We start from the raw sequence: 21936 nt of genomic DNA, 5'->3' as shown, positions 1-21936 counted from the left end.
GCTGTTAATTGAGATGAGTACAGGGTCACATAGCTTATAAGTCTCTGAAACAGAAATTGAACTCAGATTTTTGTGACTGCAGCCTTAGTGCTCTAATCATTATTTTTTTCCAAATATCCATTTCCTTCCTTTTCTTTTTGGTAGGTATTTTGGGGTTTGTGACCCATATTTCTTTCTTTTGTATATATTGGGTTCCAATTTCATGGTCCCTTGTCTTAAGGTATTCTTGAAAAGTCTACTTTCATTCTGTGATATTGTGGTGGCAGTGACTTGAGGTATTATAAAGAACAGAAGGGATGATAGCAGGGATTGAAGAATCTAGGGAAGAGTTTCAGCATGTGGGCAATATGGACATGTCTGCAAGAGATAGGGAATGAGTAGATTGCAGAAATTAAAAAGAAATGATAAGAGTTGGTATGAGAGGGAGCAAATCTATTGAAGGAGATGGGATGGCACAGGATCACCTCAATAAGTAGAAAGCTGAAGCTTGGTAAAGAGTAAACCCTGTTCATCATGCAAGGTGATATTGGCAGAAGGCATCTGAGAGATAGGAGATGTAGAAGAGAAGAGATGAGGGAGCTCATGCCAAATGGCCTCAAATTTTTTTTAGTAAAATATAGCAAATTTCTCAATAGAAAGTATTGGAAAAGGAAAACATGGAAGGTTTGAGACACGATGAAAAGGTATGGAAGGGCTGCTTTGAAGAGTAGGATAGTCAATTGATAAAGGAGGCATGGTAGGCCTGGAAGCAGTGAGGATTTGGTTGAGGTTATATATCATAAATTTGTAGTGATAGCATTTGCAATAGGTGAATAATTTTCTAATTTTTAATCCATTTCCTATTTAAACTTACATTTCTTATTTTATGCACTTAAAATATTTCTTTGAATAGTGTTCCATAAGTTTTACAAAACTGCAAGAGACCTATAACACACCACACACACACACACACACACACACACACACAAAGACTTCTGTTTTAAATGTATTTTTTCATCAGATGTCCATAATGCTTGATATTTGGCATTGACTTAAAAACAATGAGCAGTAAATAATATAATATCCATCATTAGGCTGCTGCTTTTCCTAGACCCAGATAATTTTTTACAGAATAATGCCCAGTCCTTCAAAATGCATATATAAAACACAAAAAATTCAAACAATATAACAGTTAGATGTTTATGTGATGAAGTCATTTCAGCATCTTATATGACTGAAGTTCAACCTGTAGTTTCAGTTTAGTAGCCTCTTGCAATTAAAAGGCTTTGATTTCTTCTTGGTGAAAGAATAGATTGAATGAACCCAACAACCAGACCTAGAAAAAGGGACTCTGACATCAATATTTCCCTAGTTTCCCCAGTATCAAGACTTTTACCCAGATGTGTCTCCCTCCCTTTAAAAAAAAAAAAAGTAACTCAGACTAATTTTTACTATTCCAAAACATCTAAAGAATCTAAAAATAATGACTAAGAAAATTCTTAAAGATTCTTAAATTCTTAAAATGATTTACATTAAAAAAATAAATTTCTAAAATATATTTTTCAACTGTCATATACACAATGTTATTGTATAAGTTTTTGGTGAACAAAATAGTCCAGAAGAGTTTTCTATATCATGATCAGATTAAATACATCACAATAGCAAATGTGAACTTTTAAGTTAAAATTAAATTACATTAAAAGTTAGTGCTGATATTCATTATTCTTATCACTTTTTTGGCAGGAACGCCCGAAATTGAACCTTATGAAGGCTAAAATCAGTAAGTTATTTGAAGAATTTCCACTTAAATCATTATTGCTTGCCCTGAAATGATAGATTTGTTCATGTATTTTTTTATTCGTTTTTAATATAGGTGGAGAAACGAGTAGCTCTGTCAGTACAAAAGTTGCAACTGTTCTTAAAGACAATCAGTCAGACAATGAAAAAGATTTAACAGATTCCTTCGCTAAGTCTTCATCCCAAGCCCATTGCTCAACTCATGCTGTTGTGCATGCCTCACCTGCTAATTTTTCACAGTCTTCCCTTAATAAGTCTACTCTTCTGGATATTCTTAAGGTAATTATACTTGCTGTGGTTTCTTCCCATATGTGTTCATCCTCTGTCCTTTTCTCTTATGCTCATAACCATTTTATGGAAATGGGAAGGATTCTAGAAATGGAAATCCTCAAAAGTCACATCACAAGAAAATTCAGGGAAATTTACACAAAGTTAAAACATTGACGGATCCAGACAATTTATGTGTGAACTCCTAGAAAAAATAATTAGAAAGCAGGCAAGATTAAGGACAATTCGAAAATTATGAAGATAAAGTGGCAGAAGAGGAAAGAGAAAGATTCAATCAAGATGGTCAGGATGTTATAGCTCTTCCCTCCAGTCGTAGGGTATCTTATCTTCCCTTCTAGAATACTATAGCTCGAAAACAAGAACTGTGTGTCCTATTATTTTTATCCATTCTTACAATTTGAATTTGTTGAAGTAATAATAAAAACATTCATCAGTATATGTGCTGTGCTAAATTCATACTTAAAGAGAAGAGATTCTGTAAACTAAATGTCTAAAATAGGTGATTGAAAACATCTAATTCTTTGCATGATTTCATTGCTAGGTCCATCACCTTCTGGCAAGTGCAGTATGGTAGATAGGTTTACTTAATTTGTGCTAGCCATGTATTTATGAAAAATTTGGGAGACAGTGTACATCTCATTCTCATTAATTATAGGAATATCCAAGAGACTCAGAAGAAGCAAAGGAAAATGATGTTTTCGTTAAGAATGATACTGATAATCAAATATTTCCAAATATTCCCAGTCAGCTACAAGCTCACAATACATCAGAGAAATGTGCTGAGAGAAAAGGTAAGTTATTGTTTTGACAGAGCACCTGATTTCATCAATTTAGGAATCCACAAGAAATAAATTTCTAGTGATGCACATTGGCTACTGTTCTATAGCATAATCACCCAGAGTAGCCTGGTGGCTAAGAAGTTCAATGTCTTGCCCATGGTCACACAACCAAAATATCAGCAATGGAAATTAAACCCAGGGCTGCCTAATTCCAAACTGGCCATATATCTATTATAATGTGCTATGCCTCAATTTGTAGAATATTCTTACAAAAATTTCTTTTGATAAAATGCCATTATAAATTATTAAATGTTAATTTTTTTGGAAAAAAATGCTCTATATTCTCACATAAAATTACCACTTAGCTCCTAACTTCTATTTTTGAAAAGCCCTACTTTGTCCATAAGCCCTAAATTCAAATGTTGCTCTCTTAATTTTGTCTCCTAGAATTTTTTGTCTCCTGTCATTTTCATTTAATTTTTCCTGAAGCAATTATGAGTAGACGTATTTAAACAATTTTAATATTCCCACTAGCATATATTACAATTATTGATGTGGTTATTTACATATATTTTATAGCCACAAAATCAACATCGAAAAGATCAAAAGAGGAGGCAAAGTCATCTTGGGATTCAGAGGTATTTTTCTATTAAGTTATTTTGAAACTTCAGTCTTGACTGTTACTTTTAAAATTACAGTTTAGATTTACTAATTTTCTAATCACTTCAACTGCATAGGTCGAATTAGAATGAGAATTTTAGAGCTGGAAGGGATTTCAGAGATAATTTAGTACTATTCTTTTAAGATATGGAGAAGGCGCACCTCAGAGAAGTCAGCTAACTTGCCTATGGTCTCACAACTAGTTTAGTAAACAGCCAAGAAGAGAATCCAATGGTCCTAACTTTCAGGACCTCATGCTTTCCACTCTACTCCTTAACACCTTATCAGTTTCAAAGTACCTTTCACTCAGTCATTCAGTGAACAAGTATCATAGCACCTTGTGCTCTTCTGGCTATTAAGATATATTCCAGTAAAGGAAGAGACGTTGGACAAATAGAAGCCTCCTTCCCTACTACTATATGATCAGCTTACTTATGAGTTAGGGGATAGGACAAAGTCATCTATATAAGTTGATGTTATGGCTGTCTCTTAGCAAATTTCTGTGTTACTTCTGTACACAACTGCGGAGGCCAGTACAAAGGTCAATGGCAGAGTTGGTTGTGTTTAATCAGGAAAGACTTAATGAAAGAGGTAATAAATAAGGCATACTGATAGGGTCATATTTGGATTGGCAGAGAGGAAGGAGGAAAACATGCAGAGAGAGAGAGAGAGGATGGTAATGCAAGCAATGCAAATCTTAAAAAAAGATTTAGCTGTTTCAGAGGGCCACTAATAAAAGGCACAGATTATTTTTCATAAAAAAGAGTGTAAGCAGATTTGATTTGAATCAAGGAGCCAATCGTTTCTTAGGCAATATAATAATGTATTGAAACATATTTTAGAAAAAGTTTTTTGTGATCATTATCAAAAATTAACTACAACAGAAGTATATTATAGGCAAAAAGAGGTTGTTCCAGTAGAGTGTAAGGTGAAAAACTGGAGTAGGGTGTGAAAATAGTAAAGGTTATTTTAAAGAAAAATTTAGCAGTATGTAGCTATTAATTGGTTGCAAAGAGCAAAGGAGATAACTGAGTTTTTTTAAGCCTAAGGACCTGGAAAAATGAGGATATCATGAAGAGAAATGAGAAAGTTGGAAAGGGTTGGAGGGCTCACATGTTTACAGAGTAAGGTAACTTTTTAGTGCGTTAGTTGTCAGGAAACATTTCAATGGAGTTATCTCAGAGATTGCCATGTCTTCTGGATCAGAAGATCAGAAATCTGGGTCACACCACAATCACTTTTATAACTGTGATCGGGTGAGTTGAAGGGATTAGCTCTTAGCTTTTTATTGGAAATAACTAAAGGCAGAGGCAAAAAATGTAAAAACAAGAAAAGGGCATGAATATGCTTATGCTTATTAGTTTAGGTAAAATGGAGATTGGAGTCTGTTCTTACCAGATATATTACCATATAAATAATAAATTATGATCCAAAAGAGGTTTAGAAGTGATCAGGTATATTAAAGATATCAAGCATGAGTACAAGAAAAAGAAAAAAACAATTTACATGTGGGAGACCTCTAGAGAAAATGAAAATTGTATTGAATATTGGATTAGCAACAATGAATTTTTTAGTACAATATATATATGGTTAACCTAAAAAATTTTTTGGCTTTTTGACCCTCATTTCCATGTGTGTGTTTTTATGTATGTGTGTATTTGTCTGTATTTGTATATATATTATATGTTGTATATACATCTTACTATATATAAAATATATATACTATATATATGAACATATACAAATTTACAAATATATATAAAGATAGATAGGTTGATAGATTGATAGGATAAATCTAGATCAATCTGCATTGTGCAAGGACTTCTTGATCAGTAGTTTCAGTCGTGTCTGAAGACATAAGACCCAATTGGAGTTTTTTTTTTTTTTTTTTTGCAAAGGGATTGAAGTAATTTCCCATTTTCTTATGAGTAAGGAAATGAGGCAGAGGATTTAATGACTTGACCAGGTTCACAACAGCTAGTGTCTGAGGCAAGATTTGAGTTCATGAAGATGAACTTAGATGATTCTAAGTCCAGGGCCCTATCAAATATACCACCTCTTCTAAGGGGATTATGTACTGTACTTTCAATTGAAATCATATTTTCTTCTCCCATATTGTTAATTTGTGCAAAATAGTATTTTACATGTATTGTATGTACTATATGTCTTTACATAACTATCGTAATGATAATATCCAGAGTTATAATTTTATCATTATTTCCAAATTAGCCATTTCTATATGAAAAGGTATACTCCTACATGCAGCATTATATTTGCCAAAGTTATCTCATTTAAAGCAAAAAGACAGAAGAGTAAACTTATAAATATAAGCATGAACAACTGTTCTTTTGAAAAAAAAGTTACAAAACATTTTATTCTGTAGAATTCTCATTTCTCTCTGTAAATTCTTCACAGTTTATCAGCAGCAAAGGTTCAGAAGTGTTTTCATGAGTGGGCTTACTAACTATTTTGGTTGATTTTTTCAATCTGATCAGCGTTCCGTAGAAAATCTCCTGGAAGGATCTTCAAGACATCTTGCATCCACAAATCAAAACATAAACAAAAGTATTTCGTTGGGACCTGAAGGTAAGATTATATTATATAGATAGAAGGTTTCTTTAAAAAAAAAAATAGGGAAAAATGGTACCTAAGAGCTAGGGAAATGAGGGTACCATCAAAAATACAGATGATAAGAAATTGCATGAAGTCCTAGTCTTACACACAGAACCTATAAGCAGTATCACTGAAAGCTTTCCTGAGCAGGAAAAAATAAGGAAGAGAAGTGGTATTGGAAGGAGAGAGGAAGAGTTCATTGCACAAAGAGAGAGAACAGAAATAGATATGTATGGAGTGGAGTGACGGATTGATTCTAAGAATCGTCTTTGTTAATACGCATCTAGCTCTTGCATGGTATTTAGTTTGAGCAAATTGAATGAGCTACTTTTCAGTTTAATTAGCTGGTTATACAAATGACTTCTCGTTATGAAAGTGCCCATGTCACACAATTCTGACCTGTAATTTCATTGAAAACAGGGTCTTAGAGCATAGAAACTACCTTCTTCATAGTCATACAACCAAAGTGGTTTTCATTCTTTTCATTCTAGGGCTGCCTCTCAAACTTCACTGGTCTCTCTTATCCCCTTATTCTGAACCTTTTGGTTTATTTATTTCATGGCTATCAGATAAAATGAAAAATGAAAAAACTGTCATAAACTTCATTTTTCAAAACCTTAAAAATCTGCTTACTAAAGGCATTATTTTGTTTCTGTTCCTACCTTTATAACGTGATATTCTATAGACTGAAGTCAGTAAATGGTGACAAAAGTGATTTTTTAAAACTGAAAAAATAATAGGCAACAGGAAGTGAGAAACAGAGATGGGAGAAGACAAGTGCTAGAATATTGGAACTAGGAAGAGAAAGCAAGCAAAGACCTCTTTTCTTTCAATAGGCTTTGAGATCCTCAGGATATACTTTGATATGTCTTTGTTGGCCCACTTTGCTGCATATTAGAATCCATTATATAGATTAAGGATATTAAAATGAGGTGATCATAGGATAAAATACAATAACTGGAAGTGGTGGATAGAGAGATATAGGATGGGACTGGCAGATGCAGGAATCACTTGCCAACAAACATTTAACAGATGAAGAAATGTTGGCTTCTGAGGCCTTTGACAGTAGGACTCAAAAGTACCTTTTGAATCTTACTTCATACTTCTTATCTTTACTCTCTTTTTCAGCCAAATTATTTTGATTGTTTTTCTAAATTTTGTCCTGCCCTGTTTCCATTCAGATTATCTGTTAAAATTTCTCTCTTCTTTTGGAAATTTTCTCATATGTAAACGCTAATAACCTTTGATATATTTTACTAGTCTTCCTGAAAATTATTTCCCAACATATCAATTTGTTGATTTATTTTAAAGTAGTACTTATTATAAACATTGTCAACTATTGTAACAGAGCATCTACTATTACGTACATGATGCTAATCCATCCCAAGACTTGTTCAACTTAGACAAAAGGGCGATTGTTTTTTTTTCCTGAAATTTTCTTAAAGGAAAACAGAACAAATGTAAAATAATAACAAAAATAATTATGTGTAAATATTTATTACCCCCAGGTCGCATGAGTTCATTTGTCTAGATGCTCTAGAAACTGATAGATTAAGCAGCTTTTCCTACACAGTTTCTCTGAGTTCTATACAGTCTACTTTGATAATTTTTGAGATGCAAGAAAATCATCATTTTATTGCTAGATATTCAGAGATTCCCCAACTAGATACATACATTAGGACAAATATTGCTCATGTCCAGCAGCATAGACTATCTCTCTCTCCTGGAAATTAAACTAGCACATGTATTCCAACTATCCATATCATTGGAGTAATGTATGCCCCAATGAGAAAAGATTGTCATCATGAATGAAGAAAAAAAGAACTTCAGATTAGAAAAGTATCAAACAATTTGACAATCCCCTATCTAGAAGGGAGGATAATGTCTTCTATACCTAGTTGAGTGAATAAAAAATTTTCAAATTTTTAAATTTTATTTTCTAATATTTATTTCCAATATCTTGGTAAATAACATAATATTCCATTAACGTGATATTACATATGTTGAAGGAAGTTCATAGTATTAAATTACTAATTGAGAGATTTAAAACAATTTTTTTCCTTTAAGATAATTTTAAAAATTGAAAGTTTTTTTACATCATTCCTTAGATGTCATTTATAGACATTCTTTCTGGAATGGATCAAGAGGCTTTGAGGTGGATTAACGTACAGATACAAGAAGCATAGGTTGGTCAGTAGATAATATAGTTATGGAGAGAAATGAAAATAGATTAACGATTTATTCTACAAATATACATCAAAGCAGATGTATTCAGAACATTTGTTTCTAGCCTTTTAATTTTATGTTAATTGTGTGATTTACAGTTTTTAATTCTATGTACTTTACTGGTTACTATGTAAACTTAATTGTTTCTACATTGCCTGCCAAATTTGGACAATGATACAATTAAGGAATCATTCATCCATGACAACCTGTTGCATTAATCATTCTCATCGCTTAGAAGAAATGCTGCTGAATACAGCAGCAACTTTATACTTAACCACTTGTGAACTTGACTACACACTTTTTAAAAGGACTAACCTTTATGTGTGTCATTGACGAGCATTTTTATATGTTAAGTATATGTACACATATGTATATGAGTTCTTTGAAATATTATTTAGTTGAAAAGTGAAGTCCATGTTGGGCCAATATTATTTTCTTCTTTTATCTTAAGTATTAACAATTGATTTTAATTAGTCAGTCAGGCAAAATATCATGGTAAGAATTATGTAATATTGAATAGGATTCTACAAATCCTATATTGGCAACTAATAAACCTATTTATTTTGCATGATATTGTAATTGAATTTTGTTGTTTAATTATCATTGATGATAAAACTTTTGTCCTTTTCTTAGATCTCTCAGGGAAAAATCCTAATGTGAAGGTAATAACCTTGATACTTTTCATTTATTTTCTGATATGTACTGAAAACTTTCTATGCAACTTTTTTTTATTGAATTATCTTGTTTCATAGCCTAGTCAATGCGGTCTTCCAATGAAAGATCCTTCCACAAGCCAAGAATCAGAGAAAGTAGTCAAGCCAAAACGAAAATTAGGTAAAGTTGATAATTCCACAATTTAGGAAGAAAAGAAATATATTTAGGGACTTTTCAGTATTCATATTTCCTTTTCCCACTTTCTCCCCATTTCCATTACAGCTTTTATGGAAAAAGTTGAATTAAGTGCTGCAGAAAACACTGATGGTAATTTTCTTTTTTATTCTCTATATTTACAACTATGAGGATAAGTGAATTTTTCACAAAATCACACATAATAGAAGATGTATCTTGTAGTCTTCAGGTTTATTTTTTTAATTTTGTGTTTTGAACACTTAATTTCAAATTGCATTTTTGTACTCCTTGGCTCCTATCTTTTCTTCATGAAGTCACATGAATCCAATGTGAATTCCACGTTGGGCCAATATTACTTTCTTCTTTTAGGTCCAGTGTTAACAGTTAATTTTAATACTCAGTCAGGAAAAATGCCATCTAAGAATTATATAATATTGAATAGGATTCTAGAAGTCCTATATTGGCAACTAATAAACCTACCTATTTTGCATGATATTGTAATTGAATTTTGTTGTTTAATTATCATTGATGATAAAACTTTTGTCCTTTTCTTAGGTCATCCAGAGAAAAATCCTAATGTGAAGGTAGTAACCTTGATACTTTTCATTTATTTTCTGATATGTATTGAAAGAAAACTTTCTATGCAACTTTTTTTTATTGAATTATTTTGTTTCATAGCCTAGTCAATGCGGTCTTCCAATGAAAGATCCTTCCACAAGCCAAGAATCAGAGAAAGTAGTCAAGCCAAAACGAAAATTAGGTAAAGTTGATAATTCCACAATTTAGGAAGAAAAGAAATATACTTAGGGACTTTTCAGTATTCATATTTCCTTTTCCCACTTTCTCCCCATTTCCATTACAGCTTTTATGGAAAAAGTTGATTTAAGTGCTGCAGAAAACACTGATGGTAATTTTCTTTTTTATTCTCTATATTTACAACTATGAGAATGAGTGAATTTTTCACAAAATCATACATAATAGAAGACATATAGTTTACTCTTCAGGTTTATTTTTTTAATTTTGTGTTTTGAACACTTAATTTCAAATTGCATTTTTGTACTCCTTGGCTCCTTTCTTTTCTTCATGAAGTCACATGAATCCAATGTCCATGTTGGGCCAATATTATTGTCTTCTTTTAGGTCCAGTGTTTTAATTTTAATAGTCAGTCAGGAAAAATGCCATCTAAGAATTATATAATATTGAATAGGATTCTACAAGTCCTATATTGGCAACTAATAAACCTATTTATTTTGCATGATATTGTAATTGAATTTTGTTGTTTAATTATCATTGATGATAAAACTTTTGTCCTTTTCTTAGATCATCCAGGGAAAAATCCTAATGTGAAGGTAATAACCTTGATACTTTTCATTTATTTTCTGCTATGTACTGAAAACTTTCTATGCAACTTTTTTTTATTGAATTATCTTGTTTCATAGCCTAGTCAATGTGGTCTTCCAATGAAAGATCCTTCCACAAGCCAAGAATCAGAGAAAGTAGTCAAGCCAAAACGAAAATTAGGTAAAATTGATAATTCCACAATTTAGGAAGAAAAGAAATATATTTAGGGACTTTTCAGCATTCATATTTCCTTTTCCCACTTTCTCCCCATTTCCGTTACAGCTTTTATGGAAAAAGTTGATTTAAGTGCTGCAGAAGACACTGATGGTGATGTTTTTTTTTTTATTCTCTATATTTACAACTATGAGGATAAGTGAATTTTTCACAAAATCACACCTAATAGAAGATGTATCTTGTAGTCTTCAGGTTTATTTTTTTAATTTTGTGTTTTGAACACATAATTTCAAACTACATTTTTGTACTCCTTGGCTCTTTTCTTCATGAAGTCACATGAAATCAATGTGAATTCCATGTTGGGCCAATATTACTTTCTTCTTTTATGTCCAGTGTTAACAGTTAATATTAATTAGTCACTCAGGAAAAATGCCATCTAAGAATTATATAATATTGAATAGGATTCTACAAGTCCTATATTGGCAACTAATAAACCTATTTATTTTGCATGATATTGTAATTAAATTTTGTTGTTTAATTATCATTGATGATAAAACTTTTGTCCTTTTCTTAGATCATCCAGGGAAAAATCGTAATGTGAAGGTAATAACTTTGATACATTTCATTTATTTTCTGATTATGTACTGAAAACTTTCTATGCAACTTTTTTTTTTATTAAATTATCTTGTTTCCTAGCCTAATCAATGTGGTCTTCCAATGAAAGATTTTTCCACAAGGCAAGAATTAGAGAAAAATGTCAAGTCAAAACGAAAATTAGGTAAAGTTGATAATTCCATAATTTAGGAAGAAAAGAAATATATATAATTAGGGACATTTCAGTATTCATATTTCCTTTTCTCACTTTCTTCCCATTTCCATTACAGCTTTTATGGAAAACGTTGATTTAAGTGCTGCAGAAGACACTGATGGTGATGTTCTTTTTTATTCTCTATATTTACAACTATGAGGATAAGTGAATTTTTCACAAAATCACACATAATTAGAAGACATATCTTGTAGTCTTCAGGGTTATTTTTTTAATTTTGTGTTTTGAACACATAATTTTAAACTGCATTTTTGTACTCCTTGGCTCTTTTCTTCATGAAGTCACATGAATCCAATGTGAATTCCATGTTGGGCCAATATTATTTTCTTCTTTTATGTCCAGTGTTAACAGTTAATATTAATAGTCAGTCGGGCAAAATGCCATCTAAGAATTATATAATATTGAATAGGATTCTACAAGTCCTATATTGGCAACTAATAAACCTATTTATTTTGCATGATATTGTAATTGAATTTTGTTGTTTAATTATCATTGATGATAAAACTTTTGTCCTTTTCTTAGATCATCCAGAGAAAAATCCTAATGTGAAGGTAATAACCTTGGTACTTTTCATTTATTTTCTGCTATGTACTGAAAACTTTCTATGCAACTTTTTGTTATTGAATTATCTTTTTTCATAGCCTAGTCAATGCGGTCTTCCAATGAAAGATCCTTCCACAAGCCAAGAATCAGAAAAAGTAGTCAAGCCAAAACTAAAATTAGGTAAAGTTGATAATTCCATAATTTAGAAGGAAAAGAAATATACTTAGGGACTTTTCAGTATTCATATTTCCTTTTCTCACTTTCTGCCAATTTCCATTAAAGCTTTTATGGAAAAAGTTGATTTAAGTGCTACAGAAGACACTGATGGTAATTTTCTTTTTTATTCTCTATATTTACAACTATGAGGATAAGTGAATTTTTCACAAAATCACACATAATAGAAGACGTATCTTTTAGTCTTCAGGTTTATTTTTTAATTTTGTGTTTTGAACACCAAATTTCAAACTGCATTTTTGTACTCCTTGGCTCCTTTCTTTTCTTCATGAAGTCACATGAATCCAATATGAATTCCATGTTGGGCCAATATTATTTTCTTCTTTTAAGTCCAGTGTTAACAGTTAATTTTAATTAGTCAGTCAGGAAAAATGCCATCTAAGACATATAATATTGAATAGGATTCTACAAGTCCTATATTGGCAACTAATAAACCTATTTATTTTGCATGATATTGTAATTGAATTTTGTTGTTTAATTATCATTGATGATAAAACTTTTGTCCTTTTCTTAGATCATCCAGGGAAAAATCGTAATGTGAAGGTAACTTTTCATTTATTTTCTGATATGTACTGAAAACTCTCTATGCAACTTTTTTTTATTAAATTATCTTGTTTCATAGCCTAGTCAATGTGGTCTTCCCATGAAAGATCCTTCCACAAGCCAAGAATCAGAGAAAGTAGTCAAGTCAAAACAAAAATTAGGTAAAGTTGATAATTCCACAATTTAGGAAGGAAAAAAATATATACTTAGGGAGTTTTCGGTATTCATATTAACTTTTCCCACTTTCTCCCCATTTCCCTTACAGAAGTTATGGGAAAAGTTGATTTAAGTGCTGCAGAAAACACTGATGGTAATTTTCTTTTTTATTCTCTATATGTACAACTATGAGGATAAGTGAATTTTTCACAAAATCACACATAATAGAAGATATATCTTGTAGTCTTCAGGTTTATTTTTTTAATTTTGTGTTTTGAACACCCAATTTCAAACTGCATTTTTGTATTTCTTGGCTCTTTGCTTCATGAAGTAACATGAATCCAATATTGCATGTGTTCCCCAATTCGTTATCATACATGAACGAATATCATATCAAGTGTCTCCTGTTTGACTCTAAGATGCAAACAAAAAAACAGTTGTTAGTGACAAGAGATTTAGTTTCTGTGAAAAAAAAAAAAAAGATAAGTATCTTACAAGATCTGGAATAAAGCAGGCAAGGGAGAGAGATAAAAATGCTCTGAGAAAAGTAAAGGGAGAGCACCAAAGTTTAATTTATGGTTAGGAAAGGGAGATTACATAGGTGTGCTTGGCAGGAAAAAAAAGTTTCTGAAGTAAATATAAATAAGTTTATTAATTAGACAAACAAAAAGGACCAGAGTTATTGGACAATAACATGGAAATATCATAATTAAATAAAAGATAAAGAAACTTTAGAGACCCCAAAATTAACTGTTTATTAAATATTGTGGCATGATTATCCCTTTCATCCACAATTATTTATTGATGCTTTTTGTCTAAATTTAATCTTGTCACCTTTTAAAAGGGAATATTTAAACTAATAAAGTTTGGAATTCAAGTAGAAAAATCAGGCCCCCAAAACATATAAACTCTGGGTTTTTTGTATTTTGTTTTAACTAAATTAGTACTGTATATTCCAAGTTCAGGTCTAATCTTCAAGAAATAAGATTATTCTGAAAAGAAAAACATATACTCAGATGAAAATAGTTCATGTTAGATAAAAATGATGAAAGCATGCATAGAAGAAAGGCTACTTCATTTTTTAAAATATATATTCACTGAAACAATGCCAATTGTAAGCATTTTCTGTGGAAAAATATTTCAAAATAATGGACAGACAGCTGAACTATAAGCTTAAACAAATGGTTTTTTGTTTTATCTATGTGGTGCTGGGCAAGTGATTTAATCTCAAAGTGTCCTAAGTCTGTAATTTGCAATGAAGGTACTACCCTCCATTTTCTTAACTAAGACATTTTTGTAAATAAATCACAGGTTTTAAAAAAATCAGTGTTTCAGATTATTTTATAATCCTAAAAATTTGAAAACACAAATATGAATACATATTTGAAATATGTATCTTAAATTTAAAAGGTTTTTGCAAAAGGAAAAACTTTTCCCCAGGATCTTACTAATGTACTCCTTATGACAACACATAGAGAAAGATTTTGATAAGCGAGCTGATAATCCAAGAAAAAGAGAATAGGCTCAGTAGGAAAACAGTTTTTGGTGAATTTTTGTCATGTTCCCTGAAAGATAAACTATCACAAATAAAAACAAACCCAAAAAATATATAGGTGGAAATTTTGTGACATTCTATGAAAAATATTAACATGTCAGGTAGATAAAACTAATATATTATTTAACTTGAATATTTACTTTTTAGATGGTTCAAACTGGGATTCTACAAGTACTTCTGAGACACATAAGACTCACAGAAGTTCCAAGAATTTAAACTTACAAAGGAGTGATGTTGGCAAATCCTTGCTCAGGACTCTAAATAAGTTAGGTTCCACAAGAGCTGCAGCTGGAAGTGGGCCTGAAGTAGAAAATCCAGGCCCCCAGAAGCAATGTGAACCTCTTCTAGAAAAAGAAGCCCAAACACGTAAGAAAGATATAGGGTTAATACTCTGAATTTATTTGCCCAATTTGTTACATTAGAATCTTTATTATTAGTAGAGGTAAGCTAAATAAATGGTAAAATCATGTGATAATGAAATTCACTGCCCTGTGGTTAATTCCCTCTAGATCCTAGACCAGGATCTAGGAGGTAGCTTTCTAACAAGTGTTCTGATTTTCTCCTCTAATTCCTGTAATATCTTCCACAAATACTGAAAGGGCCTAGTTTAAACTTGTGTCCTAATTGTGCTCTGTCTTCTGTGTATTTAATTGTAAATTCCTACTTTTTTTTCAAAATCCTAAAATCTTTAGGTTTGAATATCCCCAAATAAAATCCATATATGAATGATTTTTTTTCCCCTGTCATTTTGGATTATTTAGAGCTAACTTCCTTGACACATACGATTTTCTAAGAGTTCTATTAATCTTTTCACCACTAAATTACTACTCCATTATGTCATATTCTATCTAGCTCTCAGATGACTAATTTTTAAAATGAATTTGAAATTAACTCCTGGAATATTATCCATGCATCTTAGTTACTTTAATCAGAGTAGTTAACTGAAGAAATCAGATTTCATTTATTTTATTTCCCCATTTGTTTGAGACAATCCTGGTCAGTGATTCACAGTTACAATTTATATTGTTTTCTCTGTGTTTTTAAATTATATCGGTTTGATTCTGTCTTTTAAAAATTGATTTTATCCTCTTTCTGACTGCCATGATTTTTGTCTCTGAACTTAGTTCAAACATTAGTCTGTTCCGTCACGAATCAACTTTAGAAATCCAGTTCTCTTGTGATATTTCTATTCTTGTGTGAGGAAATCTGTTATTCTTGGATGCATATGGTCTAGGATCTTCATCCACACATCTATTCTTCAAGGATATTTGATTTGTAGTCCCAAGTAGACTAGTCCAATATCTCTGATCATGGAGATAGACTCAAAAAGGAACATTTCTTAGTCACAAAACAGAAGGAAGGGGTTGTTGCTAACCCTGATTCTCAACTACCAGTCTGTCGTGTTGTTCCCATCTTCATGATGCCATTCTCTCTAACTTCATATTTTAGTATAACACACAACTTATAAAGACATTTTTGGAGTGATGTAAACAGATTTAATATTGCAAAATAAATGTTCAAATTTTTAAATTTTATTTTCTAATACTTATTTCCAATATCTTGGTAAATAACATAATATTCCATTAATATGACATTACATGTGTGGAAGAAAGTTCATAATATTAAATTACTCATTGAGAGATTTAAAACAATTTTGCTCCTTTAAGATAACTTTACAAATGGAAAGCTTTTTTTACATCATTCTTTAGATGTCATTTATAGACATTCTTTCTGGAATGGATCAAGGGACTTTAAGGTGGATTAACATACACATACAAGAAGTATAGGTTGGTCAGTAGATAATATAGTTATGGAGAGAAATGAAAATATATTAGCTATTCATTCTACAAATATACATCAAAGTCAATGTTTTCAGAACATTTGTTTCTAGCCCTTTAATTCTGTAATAACTGTGTGATTTATAGATTTTAATTCTATGTACTTTACTGTTTAGATGTAAACTTTACTGTTTCTACATTACCTGCTTTTGACAATGATATAATTAAGGAACCATTCACCCATGAAAACCTGTTGCATTAATCATTCTCATCACTTAGAAGAAATGCTGCTGAATCCAGCAGCAACTTGATACTTAACCACTTGTGAACTTGACTATGCATTTTTAAAAGGACTGACTTTTATGTGTGTCATTGATGAGCATTTTATATGAGTAGATATATGTACAAATATGGTATATGAGTTCCTTGAAACCTGATTTATTGAAATGTGAATTCCAATTTGCCAATATTATTTTCTTCTTTTATGTCCAGTGTTAACAGTTAATTTTAATTAGTCAGTCAGGCAAAATGCCATGGTAAGAGTTATATAATATTGAATAGGATTCTACAAGTCCTATATTGGCAACTAATAAACCTATTTATTTTGCATGATATTGTAATTGAATTTTGTTGTTTAATTATCATTGATGATAAAACTTTTGTCCTTTTCTTAGATCATCCAGGGAAAAATCGTAATGTGAAGGTAATAACCTTGATACTTTTCATTTATTTTCTGATATGTACTGAAAACTCTCTATGCAACTTTTTTTTATTAAATTATCTTGTTTCATAGCCTAGTCAATGTGGTCTTCCAATGAAAGATCCTTCCACAAGCCAAGAATCAGAGAAAGTAGTCAAGACAAAACGAAAATTAGGTAAAGTTGGTAATTCCACAATTTAGGAAGAAAAAAATATATACTTAGGGACTTTTCGGTATTCATATTAACTTTTCCCACTTTCTCCTCATTTCTATTCCAGCTTTTATGGAAAAAGTTGATTTACCTGCTGCAGAAAACACTGATGGTAATTTTCTTTTTTATTCTCTATATTTACAACTATGAGGATAAGTGAATTTTTCACAAAATCACACATAGTAGAAGACGTATCTTGTAGCCTTCAGGTTTATTTTTTTTAATTTTGTGTTTTGAACACCTAATTTCAAACTGCATTTTTGTACTTCTTGGCTCTTTTCTTCATAAAGTTTACATAAATCCAATATTGCATGTATTTGCCAATTCAAGTTATCATATATGAACCAATATCATATCAAATGTCTCCTGTTTGACTCTAAGATGCAAAGATAAAAACAACTGTTAGTGACAAGAGATTTACTTTCTGTGAGAACAAAAAAAGATAAGTATCTTACAAGATCTGGAATTAAAGCAGGCAAGGGAGAGAGATAAAAATGCTCTGAGAAAAGTAAAGGGAGAGCACCAAAGTTTAATTAATGGGTAGGAAAGGGAGATTACATAGGTGTGATTGCCAGAAAAAAAGGTTTCTGAAATAACTAAATAAATGTATTAACTTAGACAAACAAAAGTGGCAGAGTTATTGGACAATAACATGGAGATGTCATAATTAAATAAAAGATAAACTTTAGAGACCCCCAAAATTAACTGTTTATTAAATATTCTGGCATGATTATCCCTTTCATCCATAATTATTTATTTATATTTTTTGTATAAATGTAGTCGTGTCAACTTTTAAAAGGAAATATTTAAACACATAAAGGTTGGAGTTCGAGTAGAAAAATCAGGCCCCCAAAATATTTAAACTTTGGGTTTGTTTGTTTTTTTTTGTTTTTTTTTACTAAAGTAGTACTGTATATTCCAAGTTCAGGTCTAATCTTCAAGAAATAAGATTATTCTGAAATGAAAAACTTATAGTCAGATGAAAGTAGTTCATGTTAGAAAAAAATGATGAAACCATGCATAGAAGAAAGGCTACTTCATTTTTTAAAATATATATATTCACTGAAAGGATGCCAATTGTAAGCATTTTCTGAGGGAAAATATTTCAAAATAAAGGATAGACAACTCGACATGGATTTTTGTTTTATCTATGATTCCTATTAGTTATGTGATGCTGGGCAAGTGACTTAACCTCAAAGTGTCCTCTCTTAAAGCATTTAGAGGAAGCTTATATGATTAAGAATTATCATGTAAGCACAGGCTTTACGAATAGGGTAAAGATATAGGCCTCAATCATAGCTACGGCCAGTTCTAGGATTGTGAGAAGGAAAAGAATAAGCAATGTGTGATCGATGACACTCCGATGTTCTTGGGTATGAGTGCTAGGACAGCCCAGCCGATTAGGTGAATTCTGCGGTGGTAACTAGGTAACTAAGTCTGTAAGTTGCAATGAAGGTACTAGCCTCCATTTCCCTTAACTAAGACTTTTCTGTAAATAAATCACAGGTTTAAAAAAAATCATAGTTTCAGACTACTTTATGATCCTAAAAAATTTGAAAACTCAAATAAGATACATATTTCAACTACATATTCATAAGTTTAAAAGGTTTTTGCAAAAGGAAAACCTTTCCCCAAGAATCTCACTAATGTACTCCTTGTGACAACACAGAAAGACTTTAATAAGAGAGCTGATAATCCACGAAAAAGAGAATAGGCTCCTTAGGAAAACAGTTGTTGGTGAATTTTTGTCATGTTACCTGAAAGATAAACTATCACAAATAAAAACAAGGAAAAAAAAACAAAAAAGGTGGAAATTTTGTGACATTCTATGAAAAAAATTAACATGTCAGGTAGATAAAACTAATATATTATTTAACTTGAATATTTACTTTTTAGATGGTTCAAACTGGGATTCTACAAGTACTTCTGAGATACATAAGAGTCACAGAAGTTCCAAGATTTTAAACTTACAAAGGAGTGATGTTGGCAAATCCTTGCTCAGGACTCTAAATAAGTTAGGTTCCACAAGAGTTGCAGCTGGAAGTGGGCCCGAAGTAGAAAATCCAGGCCCCCAGAAGCAATGTGAACCTCCTCTAGAAAAAGAAGCCCAAAAACGTAAGAAAGATATAGGGTTAATACTCTGAATTTATTTGTATTGTTACATTACAAACTTTATTATTAGTAGAGGTAAGCTAAATAAATGGTAAAGTCATGTGATAATGAAATTCACTGCCCTAAGTGGTTAATTCCCTCTAGATCCTAGACCAGGATCTAGGAGGTAGCTTTCTAACAAGTGTCTGATTTTCTCCTCAAATTCCTGTAACATCTTCCACAAATACCAAAAGCTGCTAGCTTAAACTTCTGTCCTAATTGTGCTCTAATTGTCTTCTGTGTACTCAATTGTAAATTCCTACTTCTTTTTCAAAATCCTAAAATCGTTAGGTTTGAATATCCCCAAATAAAATCCATAGATGAAAGATTTTTTCTTTTTTTTTTTCCTCTCATTTTGGATTATTTAGAGCTAACTTCCTTGACACATACGATTTTCTAAAAGTTCTTTTCACCACTGAATTACGACTCCCATCAAATCATATTCTATCTAGCTCTCAGATAATTAATTTTTAAAATGAATTTGAAATTAACTCCTGGAATATTATCCATGCATCTTAGTTACTTTAATCAGAGTAGTTAACTGAAGAAATCAGATTTCATTTATTTTATTTCCCCATTTGTTTGAGACAATCCTGGTCAGTGGTTTCACAATTACAATTTATATTGTTTTCTCTGTGTTTTTAAATTATATCGGTTTGATTCTGTCTTTTAAAAATTGATTTTATCCTCTTTCTGACTGCCATGATTTTTGTCTCTGAACTTAGTTCAAACATTAGTCTGTTCCGTCACGAATCAACTTTAGAAATCCAGTTCTCTTGTGATATTTCTATTCTTGTGTGAGGAAATCTGTTATTCTTGGATGCATATGGTATAGGATCTTCATCCACAAATCTATTTGTCAAGGATATTTGATTTGTAATCCAAAGAAGTTTAGTCCAATATCTCAGACCATGGAGATGGACTCAAAAAGGAACATTTCTTAGTCACAAAACAGAAGGAAGGGGTTGTTGCTAACCCCTCATTCTCAACTACCAGTCTGTCGTGTTGTTCCCATCCTCATGATGCCATTCTCTCTAACTTCATATTTTAGTATAACACACAACTTATAAAGACATGTTTGTAGTAATATAAAAAGATTTAGTATTGCAAATTAAATGTGCAAATTTTAAAATTTTATTTTCTAATATTTATTTACAATATCTTGGTAAATAACATAATATTCCATTAATATGATATTACATGTGTTGAAGAAAGTTCATAATATTAAATTACTCATTGAGAGATTTAAAACAGTTTTGCTCCTTTAAGATAACTTTAAAAATGGAAAGCTTTTTTTACATCATTCTTTAGATGTCATTTGTAGATATTCTTTCTGGAATGGATCAAGGGACTTTAAGGTGGATTAACATACACATACAAGAAGTATAGGTTGGTCAGTAGATAATATAGTGATGGAGAGAAATGAAAATATATTAGCTATTCATTCTACAAATATACATCAAAGTCGATGTTTTCGGAACATTTGTTTCTAGCCTTTTAATTTTATGGTAACTGTGTGATTTATAGTTTTTAATTCTATGTACTTTACTGTTTACTATGTAAACTTTACTATTTCTACATTACCTGCTTTGGACAATGATATAATTAAGGAACCATTCACCCATGAGAACCTGTTGCATTAATCATTCTCATCACTTAGAAGAAATGCTGCTGAATCCAGCAGCAACTTTATACTTAACCACTTGTGAACTTGACTATGCAATTTTTAAAAGGACTGACTTTTATGTGTGTCATTGATGAGCATTTTTATATGTTAGATATATGTACAAATATGTATATGAGTTCCTTGAAACCTGATTTATTGGAAATGTGAATTCCATGTTGGGCCAATATTATTTTCTTCTTTTATGTCCAGTGTTAACAGTTAATTTTAATTAGTCAGTCAGGCAAAATGCCATGGTAAGAGTTATATAATATTGAATAGGATTCTACAAGTCCTATATTGGCAACTAAATTAAACCTATTTATTTTGCATGATATTGTAATTGAATTTTGTTGTTTAATTATCATTGATGATAAAACTTTTGTCCTTTTCTTAGATCATCCAGTGAAAAATCGTAATGTGAAGGTAATAACCTTGATACTTTTCATTTATTTTCTGATATGTACTGAAAACTCTCTATGCAACTTTTTTTTATTAAATTATCTTGTTTCATAGCCTAGTCAATGTGGTCTTCCAATGAAAGATCCTTCCACAAGCCAAGAATCAGAGAAAGTAGTCAAGACAAAACGAAAATTAGGTAAAGTTGGTAATTCCACAGTTTAGGAAGAAAAAAATATACTTAGGGACTTATTATTCATATTAACTTTCCCACTTTCTCCTCATATTTCTATTCCAGCTTTTATGGAAAAGTTGATTTACCTGCAAGAAAACACTGATGGTAATTTCTTATTTCTATATTTACAACTATGAGGATAAGTGAATTTTTCACAAAATCACACGTAATAGAAGATGTATCTTGTAGTCTTCAGCTTTTTCTTTTTTATTTTGTGTTTTGAACACCTAATTTCA

At 31.1% G+C, this 21936-nt stretch overlaps 2 protein-coding genes across 2 annotated transcripts in view; both read left to right on the top strand.

The window, feature by feature from the left end:
* Window positions 1-11673, top strand: part of LOC116419493 (POTE ankyrin domain family member E-like) — a 38473-nt gene extending 26800 nt beyond the window's left edge. Inside the window, exons 9-25 of the mRNA XM_031940137.1 lie at window positions 1723-1759; window positions 1853-2055; window positions 2720-2855; window positions 3423-3481; window positions 5999-6089; window positions 8976-9004; window positions 9095-9176; window positions 9279-9323; window positions 9747-9775; window positions 9870-9951; window positions 10054-10098; window positions 10512-10540; window positions 10631-10712; window positions 10815-10859; window positions 11281-11309; window positions 11403-11484; window positions 11591-11673. Of these exons, the coding sequence (XP_031795997.1) occupies window positions 1723-1759; window positions 1853-2055; window positions 2720-2855; window positions 3423-3481; window positions 5999-6089; window positions 8976-9004; window positions 9095-9176; window positions 9279-9323; window positions 9747-9775; window positions 9870-9951; window positions 10054-10098; window positions 10512-10540; window positions 10631-10712; window positions 10815-10859; window positions 11281-11309; window positions 11403-11484; window positions 11591-11673 (1188 nt within the window). The remainder of the gene's footprint in view (window positions 1-1722; window positions 1760-1852; window positions 2056-2719; window positions 2856-3422; window positions 3482-5998; window positions 6090-8975; window positions 9005-9094; window positions 9177-9278; window positions 9324-9746; window positions 9776-9869; window positions 9952-10053; window positions 10099-10511; window positions 10541-10630; window positions 10713-10814; window positions 10860-11280; window positions 11310-11402; window positions 11485-11590) is intronic.
* On the top strand, window positions 11596-19396 carry LOC116419492. The gene is made up of 10 exons (XM_031940136.1): window positions 11596-12083; window positions 12174-12255; window positions 12824-12852; window positions 12932-13013; window positions 13118-13162; window positions 14711-14929; window positions 17016-17044; window positions 17135-17216; window positions 17320-17364; window positions 19149-19396. Exons 1-10 carry the CDS (start codon window positions 11808-11810, stop codon window positions 19394-19396), a joined length of 1137 nt encoding a protein of 378 aa, XP_031795996.1. The 5' UTR covers window positions 11596-11807.
* The last annotated feature ends 2540 nt before the right edge of the window (window positions 19397-21936 follow it).

This window comes from Sarcophilus harrisii, chromosome 5 (genome assembly GCF_902635505.1).
Source record: "Sarcophilus harrisii chromosome 5, mSarHar1.11, whole genome shotgun sequence".
Lineage (NCBI taxonomy): Eukaryota > Metazoa > Chordata > Mammalia > Dasyuromorphia > Dasyuridae > Sarcophilus > Sarcophilus harrisii.
This window is presented reverse-complemented; position numbering and strand designations above follow the sequence as displayed.